This window comes from Ambystoma mexicanum, chromosome 4q (assembly GCF_040938575.1).
Source record: "Ambystoma mexicanum isolate Mex_15411 chromosome 4q, UKY_AmexF1_1, whole genome shotgun sequence".
Classification (NCBI taxonomy): Eukaryota; Metazoa; Chordata; class Amphibia; order Caudata; family Ambystomatidae; genus Ambystoma; species Ambystoma mexicanum.
In genome coordinates, this window is record NC_090928.1 from 1,145,743,281 (window position 1) to 1,145,767,165 (window position 23,885).

The 23,885-nt window shown below is 46.1% G+C and overlaps 1 protein-coding gene across 3 annotated transcripts in view; it reads left to right on the forward strand.

Annotated features, from left to right (window-relative positions):
* SUPT7L (SPT7 like, STAGA complex subunit gamma) overlaps positions 1-23,102 on the forward strand; it is a 138,253-nt gene extending 115,151 nt beyond the window's left edge. For all 3 annotated transcript variants that reach the window (XM_069608737.1, XM_069608739.1, XM_069608738.1), the window contains exon 5: positions 22,041-23,102. In XM_069608737.1, the coding sequence (XP_069464838.1) occupies positions 22,041-22,303 (263 nt within the window). In that variant the 3' untranslated portion in view covers positions 22,304-23,102. The remainder of the gene's footprint in view (positions 1-22,040) is intronic.
* Positions 23,103-23,885: the final 783 nt, after the last annotated feature.

Genomic DNA, 23,885 nt, shown 5'->3' on the forward strand with positions numbered 1-23,885 from the left:
TATCTGACCGGCTGTCATTATTATTACTAATGCTAGGCAGCTAAATCAAAGGGAAATGTAACACACTTCTTACCCAGAGTAGCAATATACGCCTGTCAGCTCAGGCTGCATTGAAGACATGGAAAAACCACTGCTACAGCGCGGAAGATGTTAAGCGCAACTGAGGCATCATTAAATAAATTGTATTGAATGGAAAGGCTTAATGTAGGCATGATGCTGTGTGCTCTATGACTGGATGGTGAAGAGAGCAGTGAGACAGAATAATGGTGCCTGGGCAGGGAGGTGGAAAGGAGGGCTACATTAGTGCTACTTGGCTTGTCCTTTAGTCACCCAGGTCCAGTGATAAGGCACCTGGGTCTATAACGATGTCAGCTAAATAAGGTTTGAACGATTGTCTGAGGGAATATCTGGCTGCATACATTGACTGTACTAGCCCGCCTGCGGGCTGGCCAAACTGTGACAGGCATCTCTAGTTACTCACTCTTCAGCCTGTCGTACTTCCAAAGGACAAGAGATGTATACAATGTGTCCCCCTTGTTACGCTTCAGACATAGTACCTGAGGCTTGGTACACCCTCTGGTGATACTGTGTCCCTCCCTTGGGGGTGGCCCGCCCGCCCCTATTAATCCAACAGTTGGTGCATCTATCTGCCTGTCGCTGATTCAGCACCTTCATTCCACCTTCCCTTTGATCGATCTTTCGATCAACACCTCATTCCCCACCATTTCTAAATCCTTACTCTAATGTATCGTTAACCGTGTTACCCTATCCCTCCCTCGTCCTCGTTCCCATCTAATATGGATCCCTGTATTACGCATTCCTTTCCATCTAGAGAACATGCTACCCCAAAAGCATCATAAACATTGCATTTCGTGGTGGCCTTGTGAAAATCACATCCTCTCCATTCTCGGCCTAGTCACCTTGGGAGGCTGCTTCTCATATCCGTTACCCTGGTCCCCAAATGTATTAGCAGTCATTATGTACCTCACTTTCCCCTTGCCACAGTTACGTTCCTTGATGACCCACTGTCCGACACAGAAGGCAACGAGCATCATGATGAGCACAGGGACATGTATTTTGAACACAGCCGCTAGCCACTCGGGTACCCAGGCAAATAGTGAGTCCAACCAATTGTCAGAGGAAATTTCATTTGTTTCCTTTACCATCTTTTCATGTAGAGTGCGTATCTCTTCGACTGCTTCCGCGAGTGTCCCATTGGCAGCATCGTTGGTGGGTTTTGCCATGCAGCAGCTGTTCCCAATTTTGTAGCAGACCCCGCCCTCCATTGCAGTAATTAAATCAAGAACAACCCTACCACCAGACGCAGGGCACAGAGCTCCTCTCTCACTGCATTCAATTTTTGTTTCATTCGCATTTGCCAGTTGTAACACCTCATAGCGGGTAATCTGCAGCCACTTGGCATTTGTGGCTGCTTGTACCACAGGAAGCAGTAGGGATATGAAGAAAACTGATGCTTTGTGGAAAAGTCTGTGCTGTGATTGCATCCAAACTCTGCGAGGATTCTCTAGTTACTGCTCCTTTTCCTTCGTACCACTTGCCTTTGTTCACATTCCACTTCTTTCCGCTCTTTCCCTTTTCTTCTGCCACAATGTAGGAGGATCATTGAAGGGTAGTAAGTAGTAAGTCGGCCCAGGGTAGGATTAGAGCAGGGTTGTGGAGGGTTACAAGTGCACACACCCCTTCCCAATCTGGAGACAGCTAGGCGTAGGCTCTGGGTCCACAGGCTCACCAGTAATCCATCACTGCCACCATCCCTTTCTGCAATGCCAGGATGCTAGTCTTCCCGCAGCCAGTATTCATCCGCATTACAATCGTCCCTGTTGCTCTGAAACATAATGAAAGATGTGTGAGTGGCTTTATGTATACTGGTCAATGCCCATTGTCCATGTCAAAGCATGTATATTAGCATTCCATATTGTCTTGCAGTCGTCGTTTACCCTTTTCACCACCCCTTTATATCCCGCTAGCCCTTCTGCATGAAACTACACTATCCCCGTTCCCACTTTTCATCATGAAACACTGAACCCCCCCCCCAATCCGCATCTGGGGTCTGTTGTGGCACTACAGTATATCAAGTCCTGTCAAGTTCTTGCAATATATCCTCCTGTGGTCACTAGCCACCTGCTCCCCCCAGCCCTTTTCACACCCTTTGCATAATGTATTCTAGTATGACATGCTTTGTTGCTATTTCCCTGGTCATGGCTTTCAAGCTGTATATAATTGTCAGCATAGACCTCCCCTTCGTCTACCCATTCTGCCTCTACTGCGTGCCCTTGAAACCCCTGCCCCCCACCCCTACATAGCGACAGATGCATTAGACATCCCCCCCATCTCTGCTGTTACTTCTTGTGGCAGGAATTGTTTTGGCGTCCCTGTAACGTACCAGACATTTCCGGATGCTGTGTCTTCCCCCTCCACAATAGAGTCCTAAAACTTCTCAGCATTAAATATACTCCTTTTAGTGCGTGTCCCTTTTCCATTGTCGTTAACACACCTGCTTTCTTTATACAATAAAAACCAGAGAAAGACGAGAAGGCAAGAAAACAAAAAAACACTCCTATCCCTATAGTTTTTAAAACATATTTTCTCCCATTCCCCCCCACTTCTCACATGCCCCTCTTCATCTGTACTTGTGGGCTTTCTGTAAAGCCTTATTGCTGAGCAAAATGTTAGTGACAATTGGGTAATGCTCACCATCAAGTTGGGTCCATCCATTTCTTCCTCCAAGGGGGCGCTGCTGTTGTCTTTGCAGATGTCAGAAATGTGGATCCATGCCCTACTTCCTTTTATTTTTACTGCTGTGGGTATCGCATATACTACTTCGAGAGGGCCAGGGAATTTTGGTTCCTGACGAAATTACAGATGAGGACCTTGCCAGCAGCATAGAGGAGCTGTGCTTGTGGGAATAATCCCTTGCCGTGTGCATTTGTCTGTTCTTCAGCGTTTGGTGGCCTACTTGTCGAGCGTTGAACCAGGCAGGAGATGTATTTGAGGGCTTGTCATTTCAGTTAAATATGTTTGTATTTCCTCTCCCAAGACCTGTGCTGTAGTGTTAGCATCTTAAATTTAACATGCAGGAGGGACGGTCGCATGCATCCTCCTGCCAGTTACAATGTTGTGCAGAGTCATTTGTGATCGGCACCAGTTGAGTTGCACAGAGAAAAAGCGATAATGGTAGGCAATACAGACAGTTTTTGCACAATAACGTGGTTAGCTTTGCTAAGCGTTCTTTACGCAAGCCGCTTAGCCTTTCAACAGTCGCGGTTACTTGCAGCCGTTACACCATGTATAACTTCTGCTTTATTCCCAGGAGGTACATTCTCTCTTGAAAAAGGTTGTTGGCAAAATGTTGGCCATTGTCAAAACGTATCTCGTCACACGCCCCTATCTTGAAAATGCCTCTCGCTCTAGGAACTTTACAGCCGACTGCGTTGCTTTCAGCACAGGGCCCGGCCTCAACTCAACGTGAAAAAGGACAGACAACAAGAAGCATGTACCTATAAGAGGTGCATCTATCTTGCATTTCAACAGTCTGTATGCAAGTACCGGAAGGGCCTTTCCGGCCACGGTAATGTCCCTCTCACAGTTTTCAATGTATGGCCAGACAAAAACTGTGGTCACACCATACAGTTCCCTGTTAACTCTGCCACTTGCTCGTGTAACTTCGGAACATACCGCCCCTCACTTATTTCAGCCGCTATGTGCTTTTTGGACACATGGCCAGGAAAGTGCAACTGTTCCAGCGCTATGCCCAACTTCTTTAGCATCACTGGTTTCCCTGTGCTATTCCGCTTCCATAACAGATAAAGGCTACACCATCTTTGTATCCACACATCATTTTCCTCCTGTGGAGCCTCTCCTTGGCTTTCTATCTGTATGATGGGTATTGTATTAAAACGTTCCCCTCTCTCTCACTGCTGGCCCTTCCTTGCCCCGGCCATCATGATTTGTTTTCTTTCCTTTACACATTTGTATAATCTGGTTTCGGGTAAGTAGGCCGCTTCATTTGCTGCTATGTTGGCCATGTTGTTCCCTGATAAGTCCTGCTTACCTGTATTGGTGGCACATTTTATTATGGCCACCTCCACCGGTACTTTAAATGCTTCTCTGCATGTTGTACTGGGGCCCCATCGCTTCTCCTGAACCCCCCCTTTCCCATCGCTCTAATCCTGAGCGTATCGTGGATGTGACATAACTAGAGTCTAAAAATAAATTAGCTGCATGTCCTTGCATCATATTCAGTGTGCTAATCATGGCCAATGGCTCTGCTACCTGTTCTGAATAATGTGATGGCGACTGTAAAGACTGGAGAGGGGTGTCTGTACTTCCGCTCTCTATATGGTAGAGGAGAGGGACAGATGACCCCAGCCAAGATTTGCTATTATTGGTAACGTAGTCGAGCAATCAAGGCCTAGCTTCTCAGGAGGTGATGCAGGCTGGTTCTTAAGTACAGTGTAATCCCCGAACCCCCACAAAGGAATGTCCACACACTGTATTACTGAAAACAGTCTTTATATAATTTAATATTCAAAGGTATGTACACGATCACAATAACGCACTTTGTACTCTGAGATCAACAATGATAAAGATATACAATTCTAAAGTGGTACCACCAATGTTATCAAATCTCATTAAAGTGCATCAACTGTATGGTTAAAATGTCACACAGATCAATAACGAGGAAACCAGCAATAGAGATAGGAAGGAACGTAAGATGGTTGAAACAATAGGCAGAATGCTGGCCTCTACCGATGGACACAGTTCTGTGTGGAGATCCCCCCCCCCCCACCTACCTGGGCAACCTGTAAAATAAAGATATAGCACAAGCCCAGTCCATATATTGTTCAATCGCCTTATTTCCTCCTATTAAGGTTTTACCCCCCCAATGTACCTGGTGGAGTAGAGTTCTTCGAAGACGCGTCGAAGGATCCTTCTTGAGTGACTCAAGCAGGAGCCACGGATCGTCGATAGCCGTCGAAGAGGGGTGAACTTGTCGTCGATGGCAGCGATGAGAAGTTCAAGGGTGCCGAGACCCTGATGTCGATCCAGGCGGTGCTCGTCCGCAACGTCCTGTGAGGATGAGGTGTGTGGGGCACCTCGGCGATGGATTGTTCAGGACCGCAAAGAGTTTCAGAAGAACTGTGGCCCAACATGGGCGTCGAGTCATCAAAGTCTTTGTGGCCTTGAGGTGGCGGGAAACCCACCGGCGGATTCTCCTCGGAGCGTTGGTCGTCCTCGACTTTCTCCGGCGGGCCAAAGCGGTCGACGTTGCGGACAAGGGAGTCCTTGGATTCAAATGTTCTTAGGCAAAGGAGCAGGCGGCTCCATTCGTCGGCGGCACGGCATCAAGTGATCCCCACGGCTGGGCAACACAACTTCGACGGGCCTCCAGCGGTTACACAAACCTGCGTACCCTGGTCGACGGCAATGGACTTTATCAGCGGCAAAGTCCGGGTGCTTTGCTTCGCACTCCTCAGCGGTCCCGTCTCGGGTCGGCAGCCTTTCGAGGGTCTGACTTCCAGGGAGCTTCGGCGAAGGTTAGCGGTGCTCGATGGTCCCTCGGAGCACGGGAAGAGGGCGCCTTATCAGGTCCTCTCTCGGATCAGTCCTTGACGAGTTTGGCAGCTTTCAGATCAGGTCGAAGCAAATGCAACAGAAAGTCTTCGTCTTCCAGCTGGGCAACGAGGATCAGCAGTTCCAGTTACTCATCAAGTGTAGACACAGCTTCTGAACAATTTCCAGTGGTGAGAGGTCCCCAGATATACTATCTTGTCTCTCATCCACACTTCTGGGTCACTCTCAGCAGCCAATCATACAGAAGGGCATTCATGCAGTCAGTCAGCCAATCAGGCACACAGTGCATTCAGGCAATCCTCCTCCCTCTCACACTCGCAACAAGGAATGTGGATTGGGACAAGTACTCAGCCATTCAACACTACACACTGCATTCAGGCCAGTTTCGGGCAGGGCTGTCTCAGTCTTTGTGTCTCATACCAGAAACCAGACAGCCACAACAAGAAGTGTATATTGGTCACACACTCCATTCACCCAGGTCCCACCCACAGGGCGTACCCACAACATACAGTCACTGGGAAGGCTCCAGTCAGTCTGGACTGGACTTCACAACAGCACCATATATGGAACTTCCACCCAACAGCCAGTCAGGGGGAAGGGACAGAGTCAGGGCTTCCCAGGACTTTGGGAAAACAAGGTAATAGGTAATAGAAAGCAAGAGGCCACAGGGCCATCTTGTTTCCTATCCGGAATCAACTGATTCCAATGGCAGGGCCTGGGGATCCCCAAAATGGAAGATACTCAGCGCACCTGTCAAAGTCAGCATGGAGCTGCCACCTGCCCATACCCTGCCGGCCACCCACAGGTGCCCAAAAACATACACTAGGGGCACAGGGTTGTACCCCCACCCATGGGTGCCGTAAGGGTATCCCACGGGTCTGTTCACCAAACCAAAAGAGAGAGAGCTGCACCGCCAGGAGTCCCACATGAACTCCTGCGCGGAAAACACGACAGAACACACGATAAAAAGGCAGTAAAGGACAAGGATACGGAGGCCCTGTCCCTCTGATGCATTTCCAACATCACAGTGACCTCTGCTGTGATGCAACTACATACTCCCCATTTCTGTAGCACAGAATTGCTGCTCCAATATATCTTCCCCCAGTATGGGGATCTATACTTGAGGACCCGTCCATGAAGACCATGTCTGGTCCCTCTAGTTCTTCTTCTTTTACTGTTTCCTTCCGTTCTGTCCATATGGGCTGCACAATCATGCATGTAATGTCCCTCCTCTGTGCGTTCAGCTATACATTGTAACGCTCACCTGATTCCCACAGAGACGCTGACCCGAACTGGACTGCTACCGTTTCTTCTATCGTGAGGTGCAGGGCCCGGAAGATGCTCTGGACGGGGCCTCCGAATTTGGATTACCTGGCTTGTAGAGTAAGTCTTCTGCAGGTGGAAGAAAAGGGATCGATTACCAGCTGGGGTGGATATGTGTTCCCACCAATCTCCCGTTTCTCACTCTTCTTGACCCCCAACTTGGTTTCTGCGAGTTCTCACCTTAGGTATTGTAAAGATGAGCTCTCCATCCTGCTTCAGGTGCAGGGGTGCGTAGGATCCAGTTACGTCACTGGATGGGAAATAATTGCGGACACTGTGTCCTTTCGTCTCTCCTGCGTTAGCCGTAAGTATGAGTGTCTTTTCTCCACAGGAGCCGGGGCCCAGAAACCTAAAGCAGGTAAGTCTCTTGTTGAGTATTTGTTCTCCGTGCTTAGTTAGTGCTCACCATGTATTCCTCTTATGCAGGTGCTGGGATGTAGCTGGCATCGTGGCCGCGGTGGAGGAAGGTAAGTGAAAGAAAAGCGACTGCTTACTTCTAATGATTGTCTTTTTCTGCTTACAGGTGCCGACATGCTGCCGACGACACAGCCGCTGTCGCGCGTGATGAAGCACGTAAGTAAGTGGAAGAAATGTGGCCGCTTTAGAGCGGGCACCTCTAATGACTGTCTTTTTCTGTCTTTCAGGTGCCGAGATGCTGCCGGCGTCGTGGCCGCGGTGGAGTTCGGCGAGGCCACGGATGGGTAAGGCAAGGCAGCGCGGCTTGAGAGGGCTGCTAATCTTGTACCTTTCCTTTGCAGGATTGTCAGAGGTAGGATTGTTGAGGCCGGATTCCGCTAAGTATAATTTCTAATGCTCGCCTTCTCTTTTCGAGTCTGTTTGCAGGTGTTCCGGGTGCTGGCGGGCGTGTCAGGAGCCAGGATGCAGGAGCCGACTCGGTGAGCGTCCTGCTGCTGATGCAGAATAACGCGAAGCACGTGTATTCCATCGGGCGTGGTTTAAATAGCAGAGAAGTGCTTCAGGTGTGTGTTCTTCCACCGGCCCCACCCAGGTAAGAAAAGAGTTCCTGAATAGAGGAAATAGTTCCTCCCAGCCCTGATGGCTGGGGACTTCAGCCAGACTGGATTGTTCTGGGTAAGTATGCAGCATGGTCTGCCTCAGGTAAGTCCACCCAAGCATTATTACACAGTTTATCAATATGAGCCCGGCGCCTATGGCGCTGGGACTGAAGTCCTTTATGAGCCTGGTGCCAGGACACGGTCCAAAGGGCCCCTGTAGGGGTCTGCTGGGTCCGGAGATGTGGAAGAAGGGTCTGCTTCCGGGGGCGCTGGGCCAGTCCTGGCTCCTCGGGAGTAGTGCTCATGACATACATGTTGCTAGCATGACCACAAGACACCTCACTACATCGATGGCTGGGTTTGTCAGTATTATAAGAACAGCAGATAACACTAAGGCACACCTATTTTAAAGGTTCTTTTGGTTAAATACCTGCAAGGGTATTGTTGAAGACATTCTACAATGTTTATATGGAGTTTTGAGGTGCGGGGGGCAAAGGCTCAACCTTGGCATCTAGGTTGGATATGTAAGAACAAAAAAGTGGTTGTTCCTAAAGAGTCCTTTACGAACTCCCGTCCCCTGCACACTTTCTAATGTCTGAAGATCAGACCAAACATTCAAGTAGGTAATCAATAGTTCATATTAACCATTTGGTATAATTGACAATTTGATATAAGAAACTCTTTTTCAATAGTTCAGTAAAACACAATATTTTATTATACAAATAAAGAAGCCCAACGCGTTTCGAGTCACAAACTCTTCTTCAGGGGCAATATCACAATTCATCAGATTTCTAAAAAGTAGAAAAGAAACATCTTGGTCTAAAATTTCACACTGTAATTCAACAATAAAGTATTCTTTAATACAGTAACTACTTTTTAGCAATTTTTAACAAATCACGTATTAATACATACTTAGATCAATCGGGGTCTATATCCTAGAGGTAAATCAGCTAGTGTAGCTATTATTAGAAATGTGGAGAAAAAGAGCTTGGCGCGGCTCAAAATAACCAGAATTCTATCGAATCAATCCGCACATGCAGTCAAGAGAGAGAGATTGCTGTCAAAAGGTCGTAACTCAGTATGGTCGGAAGAAAAGCGGACAGCACTTACCCCAGCAAGTGGGGCTCTAGACCGCGAAACAATCCTAGAGGTGTATGTATTCATGAAGTAAATGATTGATGGGACCCCACGTCCAACAGTAGATCAATATTAAGTCTGCAATACAAGTAATAGCTCTAATTAGGAAAAGAAGTAGAGCCTCAGTGGAATGTAGTAAAAGAAAATGGATAAACACTTACATCAATAATAATGTCCTGCTCAAGGTCCTTCCTTTCCTTCCTTAGGGTATTATGCATGTTTGCATATGACGCAAGCCTTATGACACTCTTGACCTTTTCCTTAGGCGCATGCGCAATGTTCTGCACATGCACTCCTTTACACTCCTTTCAGTATAAATAAAAGGCACCCATTGGAACAACGCATCCTACTTTGGTGAGATGTGTCGCTTCTCGGCTCCCACGTTCGTTGATCTTTGGCGAATTCTGTAAGTAGCTTAGGTACTTTTCCCGGTACCATGGACTGATTCGTTATTCGAACTAGCACTTATCCTTTTCTTCTTACTTTCAGCTTTTTGCGGTTAGGATTTCTTCTGGGTACCGTTGAGCAGGACATTATTATTGATGTAAGTGTTTATCTATTTTCTTTTACTACATTCCACTGAGGCTCTACTTCTTTTCCTAATTAGAGCTATTACTTGTATTGCAGACTTAATATTGATCTACTGTTGGACGCGAGGTCCCATCAATCATTTACTTCATGAATACATACACCTCTAGGATTGTTTCGCGGTCTAGACACCCACTTGCTGGGGTAAGTGCTGTCCGCTTTTCTTCCGACCATACTGAGTTAAGACCTTTTGACGGCAATCTCTCTCTCTTGACTGCATGTGCGGATTGATTCGATAGAATTCTGGTTATTTTGAGCCGAGCCAAGCTCTTTTTCTCCACATTTCTAATAATAGCTACACTAGCTGATTTACCTCTAGGATATAGAGGACCCTGATTGATCTAAGTATGTATTAATACGTGATTTGTTAAAAATTGCTAAAAAGTAGTTACTGTATTAAAGAATACTTTATTGTTGAATTACAGTGTGAAATTTTAGACTAAGATGTTTCTTTTCTACTTTTTAGAAATCTGATGAATTGTGATATTGCCCCTGAAGAAGAGTTTGTGACTCGAAACGCGTTGGGCTTCTTTATTTTTATAATAAAATATTGTGTTTTACTGAAATATTGAAAAAGAGAGTTTCTTATATCAAATTGTCAATTATACCAAATGGTTAATATGAACTATTGATTACCTACTTGAATGTTTGGTCTGATCTTCAGACATTAGAAAGTGTGCAGGGGACGGGAGTTCCTAAAGGATTCTTTAGGAACAACCACTTTTTTGTCAGTATTATCTCATACCCGGAAGCCCTCTGTGTCGTTGGTGTACTCGTTGATTTTTCTAAAATGGTGAATAGTGAATGCTCCATGTACAGTACTACAACCCACAGTAATTGTTGCAGCCTTCTCCATTGCAAAGTTGCAGTCGCAAGTGCTTGTTCGCAGGGGAAGTGCCCCTGCATCACTGTGTCTAGGAGACTGCTATAGTAGTAAGCAAATGGCGTGTGCCCCTGTGGCTTCTTTTGCCCGAGGACCACCTCATCACTGAGCCTTCTGGGTGAGAGGACAGTTAGAATGTGTCTTTTTAGTTGGGGGTGGCCAACACTGGCATATGGGCCAATGCTTCTTTTAGTTCAGCAAAATTAAGGGCCTGTAATAGAGGCTTTGTAAAGGTGGAATACTCCAAAAACCCATGCCCTACAGTAGTTGCATAAACCCAAGAATTCCTGCGTCTTTCACTGTACATGGCCGTGCAGTCATAGAATTGCCTCTACCCTATCATGGGTTGTTTTGCACCCTCCGATGGATATTATCTGCCCCAAATAGACAACTTCCTCCTTGCAGTATTGCAATTTCTCTCTGCCCACCTTTTACCCTTTCACTGCTAGTAGCATCAGTATATGCACCGAATCATTCCTACACTGTTCCTCAGTTTCGCTACACACCAACAAATCGTCAATTTATTGCATGACCGTGCTTGTCACTTGTAGTTTGCTGAGGTCCATCTGTATCGCTCTGTTAAATATGTTGGGCGAATCGCAATACTCTTGGGGCAACCTAGTGTGTTCGAATTGGGTTCTTCGGTACATAAAAGCCGTCAAATATCTAGAATCTGGGTGTAGCAGAATGGAATAGAAGGGATTATTCAGATCAATGACCCTGAAGTATCTTGCCTTCATTGGTATATTGCATACTATTGTAGTGGGGTTCGATACCAGAGGGAACTCTGCCTCAACCATGTCTTTAAGAGCACGCAAATCTTGTATGAATCTCCACAACCCTCCCTTTAATTTCTTTATTGGGTAAATAGCCGAAATGCATGGCGATGTGGAGGTCTGTATTATGCCCCGCTGCCACAAAGCATGTAACGTTTAATATATCCCCTCATCTGCTTCTTGGGACAATGGGTATTGTTTTTCCCGGGGCAGCAGCGTCCCTTCCTTTAACTTTAAGGTCACTGCTCCTACCCCTTTTAATATTTCTACATCACGGGGCCCTTTTGTCCATAGTCCTTCTGTAACGTTTTTTAGATCTTAGTCTGTATGTGTACTTCTTCGCTTTGCCAGTTGTGTGTGTATCAGCACCCATTATTTTACTATTCCTACTGGACAAGCTATTTGTAGCTGGAATACCATTTCTTCCCTTCTCCTCTCCATCGGAGAACCGTTTCTTCTCCGTTATTCTTGCAATTGTCAGTTTTGGGTCAATGCATAGCACTGTACGCCATTTATGACAATTTATGTTGTCATTATCATAGGATCACCATATCTTTGCATATTACTACCTCGTCTAGCTGTAGCACTAGCCTGGTAGCTTTTGCATCTTCCTTGCGACACTGCGATTGGAATAGAAACTCTGACGGCAATCGGAAAACTTTCCCTTGTATCCCAGGTACCCAACCCAGAAATATCTCAACCCCATACAAAAACATGCTTGGATAAATATGCTGGCCCCATGGTGTGCTTTGGTGGTACGCTGCTAAAAGGAGCATGGTCGAGCACACCATCCCTTTGTCTGTGAATGATATTGTGGTGTTCAGCTTGCTCAACGAGTCTCTCCCCTGGATGTTGATGGGCATGTCTTTGGAGTACAATAGGGGTGCTATAAGGTGCTGTTTCCCTATGGTTAGTGGTAAATATGTTGTTACTGGAACTGTTACTACTGCCCCAGCGAAGCCCTGCGTGTCATAACTTTGTCCGATAGCGGAAATTCCCACCTCCCCTTTTTAAACAGGATTTGTTGGCTCCTCTGTCTATGAGGAATGAGAATTCTCTTGGTTCTATTTTCACTGCTACCTCTGGTTCTTCTTTGAGACTTTCAGTTACTGCTAGGACTGGACACAATCGGACGCCCTGTGGGCCCCCCTATTGTTGTGGGTTGCTTTGTGGGAACGGGAAAGATTTCTTTTGACCATGCTGACCCCAGTGTAATGGGGGCACCACGTTCTACCCTAACACTACTGCATTTCCCGTAGCTGGTGCTAGTGTTTGCGTTATACTTGGGAGTGCCACCCCTCCATCCATTGGGCCCCCTTGGGCCTGTTGTGATCCCTGGGACAGTGGCTGGTGCCCCTGCTGCACTTGTGCTGTGTGAGTCTGCACCTACTGCAGCTGCGCCGCAACAAATTCTTGCTGCTGTGCGAATTGTATTTCCTGTGCCTGAGCTTGCTGCCGAAAGGGGAAAGTGCGTGCAAAATGACCCATGTTCCCGCATATAAAGCATGGCCTGAACACCCTACTCCTCTATATCTTCCTCCTCCTCTTGCTCGCTGTGGATACCCTCTCCCCATTGAAAAGCCCCCTTCTCCAACCCCCAGCATATCATTTCCCTTCTGTGGAGCTCCCGATTGTGGTGTATACAATAGTGGCAAATTCCATTTCCCCCTCGCCCCCCCCCCCCTTTGCGGGAGCATGTTCCCCAGGGGAAACCCACCCTGTTGAGAGGGCGCCACAGTGGCAGCGCCGGGTACAAGCACTGCCCCTTCCATGGTGTATTGTGCTCATTTCTTTTGCACCAGTTTATTTTCTGCCTTTGCTGTATTTTCCGTTGCCTGCCTCTCACTCTCTTGCTTCCTTTTACAGTAGTGCACTATTGTCACCTGTATTTCAGACCATCTCTTTGCTTCTATTCCCACAATCTCGTTTAAAAACGCCTGGACCTCTGCTGGCAGTCCCTTTACTAATATATGATGGAACAGAGTAATACAATAATCCCATGGCTTTCATGTCTCCAACATCCAAAGGTTTTGAACCTGTTTATATATTCTACTGTTTCCTCGTCGGGCTTCATCTTGTGTTCCATGACTGCCCCTAAATCTCAAGTATCTGGATACATGCTTCTCAGGACCATACACATGTGTGCTCAGCAGTTGTTGAACGGAGCACCATTGTGTGCATTGGTACTCAATTTCACCCCCCTTGCACCCTGCCTGTTCCCATATTTTATCTGCTCTTTCTCCTGTTATAGCTGCAAATAAGCTTTTCATGTCTCCTATCGCCAATGTCCCCCTGGCTGTCTCTTTCTCGAGCGCATATATCCACTTGCTAATCCCATCTACCAGGGAGGGCATGTGGGATGTTGGGTTGTCCCGGTCCATTGCCTGCTATGGTATGTAGTGCGTGTCCCCACGCCCATTCTGTAATAATGGCATCTACATCGCCGTGGGTCCCGTCTCCCTTCCATCTTTGTCGCCTGTGCCAGCCCTATTTTCACCTTCCTGTTACGAAGGGAGTTCAAACAGTCCCTCCTGGGCTCCTCGAGTCCCCCCACCCCCTGTCTCTTTTGTACCTGCCATAGAATATTCCTGTGGAAGGGCATGCACCGAGTGTGCAATTACTGTCTTCGCAGGGAACATCCCGAAAACTTTGTAAATCCTGCAAACTTTACTGGCTGAAAACTCTACACCCGGACCAAGCGCTGGCCTGTCCACGCAATGCGGCCAAAGGCTCCATCGACGTGACGGAGGATTAAAACGAGCGCAGTATCGGTGTCCTTATTGGCGTCGAAGGTGATCAGGGTTCTTCGGTACCCCATGTGCAGGCCCCGACTCCTCCAATAAGCACCGGCTGCGGCTCTGTGACGGAGACGACGCACAGCAGCCATGGCGCGCGCACACACGTTCAAACACACTTAGCCCACGGCCGACATTCGACGAAATCGTCTAATGTCAAGGCCAAAGCCTCAACATCTTCCCTGTCCTCTGGGCCATCGCTTATGCCTTTGTTTCATGACAGGCCTCCGAGACCGGACCTCCGTCAGTTCGGACACCGTGCACAAAAAGGCCATCCTTTTGTGCGCCGAAAAACAGGCGGCGAAAGGCTCATCGGCGTCCCCTAAACATAAGCTGAAAATCCAGGAACTAATTAAAGACACGTCCCCGCTACCCTGCTAAAGACAAAGTCACCAAAAAAATCCTCAATGCTTTTGTCTTCCCAATGCTCTCAGGTTATAGGTTATTCCTCCCCCTGTAGACAAAATCTCAGGGGCTATGCATCACAAGGATCAGGCACTCTCCCAAGCCACGCCTACCCCTTCAGGCTTTCCACCCCCTTATGACTGGACCCCTGAAGAATTCAAGAGAGTTATGAAGAGGGTGTCATGCTTTGTTGACTTCATGGACAAACATCCAGAAGAACTAACTTTCCATTAAGGACGCCTCCCAGTCAGGGGCTGAAAAACATCAACCCCCTGCCGAAAAACCTTGCCAAGCCCTAGGTCCCCTCGCCTACACTAAGCAAGACCCCTCTGAGGACTTTGTATGGTGTTGATCTCTGGGTCGCAAGACCCCCGACTCTCACTGAGACCTAAACAGTCAGGACCAATACTACGATGACAACATCCGTCATCCAGTCGCCTGACCACCATAATCAGCCTGTAGCAGATTCACCTGTAGATAATCGGCTCAAATGCAACCAACTGCTGCTAAAGGCTGCCCAACATTTCAGTATTGCCACCAAAGAAGCACAGGGAGACCAGGACCTTGTGAGGACATTCTTGGCGACAAGTCCGCCACTCAGTTTATTCCACTTCTACAGTCTATACAAAGACCTATACAGCCATCCTTACGCCTAACGTCGTAAGGGTGATTAACCCTAGAATCAAAAGAATTACTCAGATGCCCACAGACCCGCTGTATATTAAGGGTCAGCTAAAACCTGACTCACTGGTCGTCACCACTACCAGAAAGAGAGCTGGCACTCCTCTGGCATCAGCTGTAGCACCGCCAAAGAGAGTAAAAAACCTACACTCTGGGAAGGGAAGTTGCCTACCCAGCGGAATATCAAGCTAGAATTGCGAATAATATTACACTCCTAGCTAGTTATGACTGCCACAAGTGGGATGACTTGGAACACCAGGTTGAAGAGGTTCCAGAACCCCTAAAATCACAATTGCTAAGCACCATCTCAGAGGGCAAACAGGTTGCTAACTGCATCATTCAGAATAATCTCGATGCAGCAGACCATGCAGGCTGCATCATCGCAGAAGGCAAACTCATCAAGGGCCATGCCTGGCGCAGATGGTCTGGTTTTAAATTGGAGACTCTGGCATCCCTCCTTAACATGCCAGTGGAACCTAAATGTCCTTTTCGGTAAGGCTGTCGAAGACGTCTTCCAGAGTGCAAAGGAATAGTGACCCTCTTAAATCCCTCGGACAATTATCTAACAAGCCCTACAGTCACCGGGTTTCCTCAAACTCCAGAAGGTTTCGGAGTCTGGGTTCACAATGCTCTTCTGGATACACTCCGGGTGGACAGTCTTCATCTTGGGCCCATCGTAAGGACAATCTTCCTCTTCTGGTTTTCAACGAGGAAAAGATCCAGAGGAAGAGGCATAACCTCACCTGGGAGGGGATCCACCCCTCCCAAACAATGATGCACCATTGCAGGTCCCTGCACATGCCACCCCAGTAGGCTATCGAATTTCATACTTCACCCATGCATGGGAGGGGATAACGTCAGACAAGTGGGTGTTGTCCACTGTGGTAGGCGGGTATTGCATTGAACTTTTACAACAGCCACCCAACCGCCTGCCATGACACAAAGATGATGCCAGAAGAGCGGCACATACTATTAGAAGAAGTAAAGACACTGCTGGAGAAGGACACCATAGAGATCATCCCAGAAAACCAGTTAATCAAAGGTATTCATTCAACTTACTTCAAAAAGATCTGTCCATGCGCCTAGTTGTAGATCTGCGACCTGCGAACAAATATGTCAAACCCGAGAAGTTTCGCATGACAACGCTTCAAGAGGTAATCCCCCTCTTAAAACAGGGGGACTAATTGGCGACATTGGATATGAAAGATGCATACTTTCATATTTCAATGCTCCCTGCGCACAGAAAATATCTGCGATTCAAAATAGCGCGAGTGCACTACCCAGGTACTCCCTTTCGTTATTGTCTCGGCTCCAAGAGTATTAACAAAGGTGCGTGCAGTAGTGGTAGCACACCTGCGCAGACAGTCAATCCCCATAAACCCCTTATCTGGATAATATCTCCTCAAATGCAGACAAAATACACAAAAGACAATAGACCTTCTTTTCAATTTGATTTTCTCCATCAACAAAAAGAAATCAAGTCTAGTCCCAAGCCAAATAAAATGATATCTGGGAGCAATTCTAAAAATAAGATGAGCTGGCTTTCCTGTCAAACGAGAGAGTCCAAAACATGCTGTTGCAAGTACCTCACTACAAGGCCGGTCGCTAGATAACTGTATGCAAAGCAATGTGCTTGCTTGGGATGATGGCCTTATGCTTTCACTTGGTTCCACACGCACGCCTAGGCATGTGCCCAATGTAGGAGTGGTTAGCGAAACAATGGTCTCAGGCAAGCAGTCAGTAGGATGATCTAGTGGTTGTTTCGCTGACCCTGGTACAGGCCCTTTGCTGGTGGTCCAGGGACAACCTGCTAAAAGGAAAACCCTTTTGAGTTCCACCAGCACAAGCAATCCTAATTATAGATGCCTCATTCGCTGGATGGTGGCGGGGGGGGGGCTCACTTCCTCCACCACACATTTCCCGGCCAGTGGACACAAGCTACAGCCCAAAAACGCATCAACGTCCTAAAATTTCTGGCAGTTCTCAAAGCTCTTCAAGCATTTCTGCAACATCTTTCAAATCAAACAGTGCAAGTCCTCACAGACAGCACCACTGCCATGTTCTACATAAACAAGCAGGGAGAAATGCACTCAGTCTCTCCAAACTATCCCAGAAAATATGGAAGTGGGCACTTAAGTGGAAACGTGTTCCTAACCTCTCAACACGTTCCAGGGGAACTCATTGCTCTGGCAGACAATCTAAGCAGATACCCTCTGCCAGAAGAACATGAGTGGCAATCCTAGATGGAGTCTTCTCCAATGGGGTCATCCCCCCGTTAGATTTGTTCTCAACAAGCCTAAACATGCAATGCCCAGACTTGGCGTCCAGGTTTCCCCAACCAGGATCCAAGGGGAACGCCCTATAGATGAACTGGTCAGGGAAATTTGCTTATACCTTTCCTCCAAAGCACTCCTCAGCAGCATTGTGCACAAGATGCACCAAGAACAAGTGACTCTCTAATCCTGGTTGCTCCTATATGGGCGAGACAGCCTTGGTTTCCACATCGTCTCAAACTGGCGATGTGCAACCCAATCAAGCTCCTGTGCCCCTACAACATGCTCACACAACACAAGGGAGCATCCCCCCACTCTTGTCCTCAATCTATGAATTTGGCAGCCTGGCTCCTGAAGTCATATAATTTGGCCACTTAAGTCTTCCACAAAGGTGTATGGATATCCTAAAGGAGGCACGGAAACCCAACACCAGACACTTCTATTTCAACAAGTGGAAGAGATTTGTGATAATAGTGCAGGTCACAAACCCTAGACCCAATGGAATGTTCCCCAGCTAACGTTCTGCATTATATGCTTTACCTACTAGACTCCGCCCTAGTATTCATCTTCATCAAAGTACACCTGTCGGCTCTGTCATCTTGCACCACTTTACAAAACAAAGTATCCTGGTGGAAAGTTCCTGTCATTAATGCATTCATGGAAGAGTGAAGAGGCTACACCCTTCCATCTCTAACCCTCCACCGGATTGAGATCTTAATGTTGTGCTCTCCAAACTCTGGTCCGCCCCTGTGCACAAGGCAGGCTAAAACATTTGACTTATATAATCTGTTATTTTGCATCAGATGAGAATTCTCTTCCGATTTGGGTGGCTGTAGAAAGAAAGGTGATGTTCCCTTCCGCATTGGCAACTGTATATTTGATGTGGAAGGCGCCAAATGTTTGCAGTAGGTTGCCTTCAATTGCGTCTACTCAGAAAGTCCTTACTTCATGGTTAATGGATAATAATCAGAATGTGTGGTTACATTATGATGCAGCACTGTGGCATAACCTGGCTCTTCAAATTGGAAACAAATCCTTATACTGGCAAAGCTGTATCGTGAAGCTGCAGCTGAGGATAGGGGATGTCTTAACAAATGAACATATGGTGAGATTTGCTACAATGCATTGTCAATTTAGCTTGAAATCATGAACTGGAAAGATATACAGCACTCAAATATCTCTTATCACATAGGCTGGGCATGATAGACACTCCACTGGTCAACGGGCCAGAACTTTGTAGGACATTCGACTCGCCTCTTCAAATGGTTTTGACATTTCTTAGCATATGCAGGCATTTGCAGGCATCCTGTTGAGTGCTGGGACCAGTTACATCATGTTTGGGCAATGGAGAAGAATTGTGATATTTCAATAGAGCACTGTGATTATTTGATGAGAGCTGGATTTAAGGCAATATTGGATTTAAAATTATGACTCATTCCGCAGAAGATCCTAGGACGTTTTACTCGATGCCTGTGTGAACGAATAAGCTTGGTTTACTGGACAATGTTTGTTTGGGCAGGGGTAAGGGAAAGGGGACTATTAATGCACGTGTTGTGGGAATGCACTGGGTCCAGAATTCTTGGATTGATGTGTTGGATAGGCTGGATTTGATATTGAACATCACTTTTCTTAGGTTGCCGATTCAGGTTGTTTTGTTGTCGGGAATGCATAGATGTGAGATGGCTGGTAGTCACCGGCGGTGGATTGATAAGCATTTGGTAATGGTGGAAGAGTAAATACTGAGGGTTTGGAAAACTAGGGAAAACCACAGGTGGAGATTCTGTCTAGATATGGAAAAGTTATGTTTTTGATGGGGGCGGGAGGGGGGGCTATATTTGGGAACCTTTTACGACTTGCATGGTTAATGTTAAGGTTTCATGTTCTATTGTGAGTGGAATAAGAAGATGCTACGTTTTATTGTGTGTGTCTTTGTCGGTTCTGTGTTTTGTTAAACTTCGTCATGGGATTGTATTCTTAGGACTTTGTGCTTGTTATGTGTCATGATTTACTGTTAGGCTATTTCCTGGCACAATGGGCTTGCTTATTTTGTAAACTTGTGTAATATTTATTGTGTTTGTGATTTGCTCCCGCTTAATGAAATTACATGTTCTTGTTTATTTGAAAGACACAGGCATTCAGATTCAATCCTGCAAGCATTATTTGTGTGCCTTAGCCGCATAGTTTAATTCTCCAGAAGAGATTTTCTCTTGAAAGATTGAAATATTTATGTAGCATATTGAATTGCTTCTTAATTTCCCCCTGTTTCTCCCCCCCCCTCCCCCCCCCCAATCTCCTTCCAAGGAACCTTCCCCTTCATGTGACCTTAATATGGTTTTGGCCGCTATCATTCATAGGCTCTTTCAACCGCCTTCATGTGTGCAGGCCTGGACCGGCTCACAGGGAAAATAGCTATTATGTCTGTGAGAAGGGTAAACTTGTTTCAAGCTCTTTCTTTGGAAAAACCTTGTGTCGTCTTCTATAAAGACATGGGCATCCTTCGGACTGTGCCATATTTCATTCATAAACTCTTTTTTGATTTTAATAATTTTTTTTTATTAAGGTATGTAATATACAATCATATAGTTCATTCATAAACTCTTATCTGATTATCTTCCATCCTAGACCTCGCACTCGCTCAGTAGAGGAGACTTTGCAAAAGCTCGATTTTGCACAAACCCTAAAGTTCTATGCGGAAAGGTCTAAACCCTTCATGAATTCTGTCCGCTTGTGCTTTACATATTAGCTCTTTCCCCTGGAAACAGAGTGAGTAAAGCCACAGTTTCTAGGCTGATAGGTTAATTTCTAAAGCCTCCAATCTTGCTGGTCTCCAAGCTCTGGAAAGATTACATGCCCACTCTACTAGAGCTAGAGCAGCATTGGTGGCTTTCCAGAGACATGTCCCTGTAACATAGAGCCACTGCCTGGCATACTGCTCATGCCTTTGTGAAGCATTAGTCTAGCATAGAGCCACTGCCTGGCATACTGCTCATGCCTTTGTGAAGCATTAGTCTTTAGACACATCATCCAGTAGGGATGCTCTTCGGCCAGCAAGTATTTTGAAACATTTTTGCTTGAACCCTGACCTGGAAAATGCTGTCACCTTTGCCCATTTAATAGATCTGCACAGTCAGGTTTCCCAACTAGTTGGGAAGGAGGAGAGAGAAAGAATAGTAACTAATTACCTTCATGGTGATTCCTGCACTCCTAGTCCTTCCTCTCCCTCCTTCACAACGCCCTCCCATCTGTCGCCCTAGGTGCATATGCTGTAGCACAAGCTCCACATCAGAAAAGCCAGTGGTACTGGGAGGTGTTGGTTGGTGACGCATGGGTGGGTTTTGGGCTGGGTTGGTGAGACACGGGTGGGTTTTGGGCCAGCCCACGAATGTGTGCTGTGCGTACTGAGCCCCAATCTAAAAGTCTTAAAGTGACAGCGCCTTCTTTTGGAGATTTCTTTTACCATCCGCCCTGCCGGGTGGTCTTTCCCAATGAGTTGTGAAGGTGGCAGAGCAAGGACTTGGAGTACTGGAATCTCCATGAAGGTAACTTTTTAGTCTATGCATCCAAATAATCCTACCAACATACTGTACCACCAGTTATTGGGTGGATTGTTCAAGGACGACACTCGCCTTGCCAACACAGTGCAGTGCAAGGGTGGTTCAATACCCGAGTCTGGTAAACTCAGACCTTCATCCTCCGTAGGTCGATAAATTGAGTACTATGTGGGGGTAATTGGGGTGACTCTGGTTATCACAGAGCTTGGAAACTGGGTGCAGCTGGAATGGAGGATTGGCCTCTATGGGTAATACTGATTCCTCATTGTAGAATAAGAGGTTTGGTGACTTATTACACTTTAAGCACACTGGTTATTTCAACACAGATCAGGAAGTCTTGGCCCCTTGTCTCTTATCCTTTTTAGATTCCCTAAATAGGCCTGCAGAGTACTTTTTAGTCTTTTTCAAGGTGCCAGTCAGAAACAATTGTATTTAAGGTACTTCCAACAAAGGAGCTGCTTACAACATGCTCTTCAAGCAATACACTGACCATTCATTTGGTCTAGAGCCCCTGTTTCAGTTGTCTGTTATCTCCTGATTGCCTTTTCTCTTTCTTACTCAACTTGCCTTTTGACTCAGTCATTTCTTGTATATTAAATGTTCATTTATTTCCTACCTTTTTCCATAGCAGAACATGTGTTGGCATCCTGTCGATGGTGCTTGTCTGCAAGTTGTCCAGTAGCAGGCGCCTGTGCCACCAGCTATCACTGGGCTTACAATAGCATTCTTTCAGCTGGAGTGTAGAGCTGTGAAACTCTAGAATAGAATAAAATCCCCCTGCCAGTTCAACACTAGAGACAGTTGAACAGATTTCCTGTGATGGATATTGAGAGAACCTTGCACATGGAAGCTATTCTGTGTATAGGCAATGCGTTTGATGAATGACAAATACATTGCTAAGAGATTCATCCCCATCTCTTTGCTGGACCCATGCTTATTTCCTGTTATGTAATGCTCTTACATGAACTTGCACTCTCTGCAGCGCAGTAGTTCACTGATGCTTTATTACTGTTCTAGGTGCAGAGGTGAATGCCTCACCCCTGTGGAATCTGGCGCAGGTGAAAATTGAGCCACAAGAAAATGAAGAAGGGGCCGTGCATGGACACAGTGTACTAGGCAACAACGTCTTTGAGGAGCCCATGTCAGCAATGAGTAATGCGGGCATGCCCCAGAGTCCTGATGAATCTGAGGGAAGTTACAGCTCCCAGTCCCCAGACAGCCTGATGGGATCCTCGCCAGTCTTCAACGAACAAGCCAAGAAAAAGATGAAGAAAATGTGAAGCTTACACAAAGACATCCTTTGTTCTTGCACAGTGCTCGATGGACATGTGGCAGATGCCATCAAGCTTTTACTTCTGTTCTGAGCCGGTCTTGTCCCTGCGAATCATTTATTGTTTAAATGTAATTTTCAATTCAGGGTAGGTGACATAGGGGGCTTGTAAGGTTCACTGAAAGTTCAAACGTGTACTTTGAATGTGAAAATGGGGACTGACTTCGTCGTCCATACTTCTGCACCAGCTCTTCTTCAAAGCTGCACTGTTTGCAGTGCCAAATGCACCTCCGATTTAAGAGCATGGCCCATGATTCCCACATTTGCATTTTGTGAGAAAGTACAAGCTGAGCACAACTAGGATTTGGTTTCCTTGAGAAAAATTGATTGAGAGTGCACCTCCCATTTACTTACTGACCAGTTTACATGATTAGTGGAAGCAAAAATAGCACTGCAAGCATCCAAGTCCCAGAAGGCATTTAGGTGCGGTGATGAATCACAGCTCCTCTGTTTTCCTTTTAACCCTGCAATGGTGAAATTTCAAACAGGTGCTGCACGCTTTATGTAGATCATGAATGCCAGCGAAACACAACACTTCAAAGTGGATCTTCTAAAGCCTATGGTCAGGGTTCTGAGTATCGTATTTCCGGAGAAACCACGTTGACTACATTCCATCTAAACCAATATTTTATACTCTAGGTTGTATCTCCACTGTTTTCAAGTACAGAACATTTGAGCTGTACACCAATAAATGGTCAGAATGGAAGGTAATGCTGCAAAATAAAATCCAGGCGTATGATATGACTCAATTCAGTGTTCTTACGCTTATCTGGCTCTAGTGCATATACAGGAGTTTCTGCATGGTTGACTGACGTATATTCTGTAATGTCTGCAACTACTTGTATGGTCACACAAAAGGTTGATCTATCGGGCCAATATGAGATTGCTGGAGCAGGTGCTTGAAGGCCGGCCTTATGAGGCCTTGCACTATTCAAAAAAGCAAACTATTTGTTGTACTAATTATAAATGTCTTCCTCCTGCCCAAATTTGGAACCCTTATAAAAGGTTGTAAAGTTGGAGGTTGTGGCACTCTAGTATCTGACGGTGTTTGAAATTAAATGAAACCATAATTTATGACAAATGACCAAAATCTGGTTCAAAGTTTGACCTGGTTTATATAGTTGCTATTTTTAAAATGTTTTAAATATTTCCCAATGGTGATTCTTCACATCAGAGTTTTCAGTATTTCACAGCGATCAATATACTTTGACCAATTAATGTATTTTTATGGTTTGGAGCAAAAGATGGTGTTCACAAACCTCATGTGCAGTTGTGGTTTACATTTGTCTTGTACATTTCAAGGAAGAAAACCACAGAACGCTTTCAAGATGCGATACCACCATATCCTTTTTTTTAATTCTTTTTTTTTTATTTTTTATTTTTTAACTACAGCCATGGTCTACCATGAGGAAGATGTTCAGAAGTGCTTTCCACCAGTGTTTTACATTGTTTCCCTTGTGCTTAAACCAATCTCATCCAAGGTCTTGTGTGTAGCATGATGCGAATGTCAAAGAATTAAATCCGGTATGTCA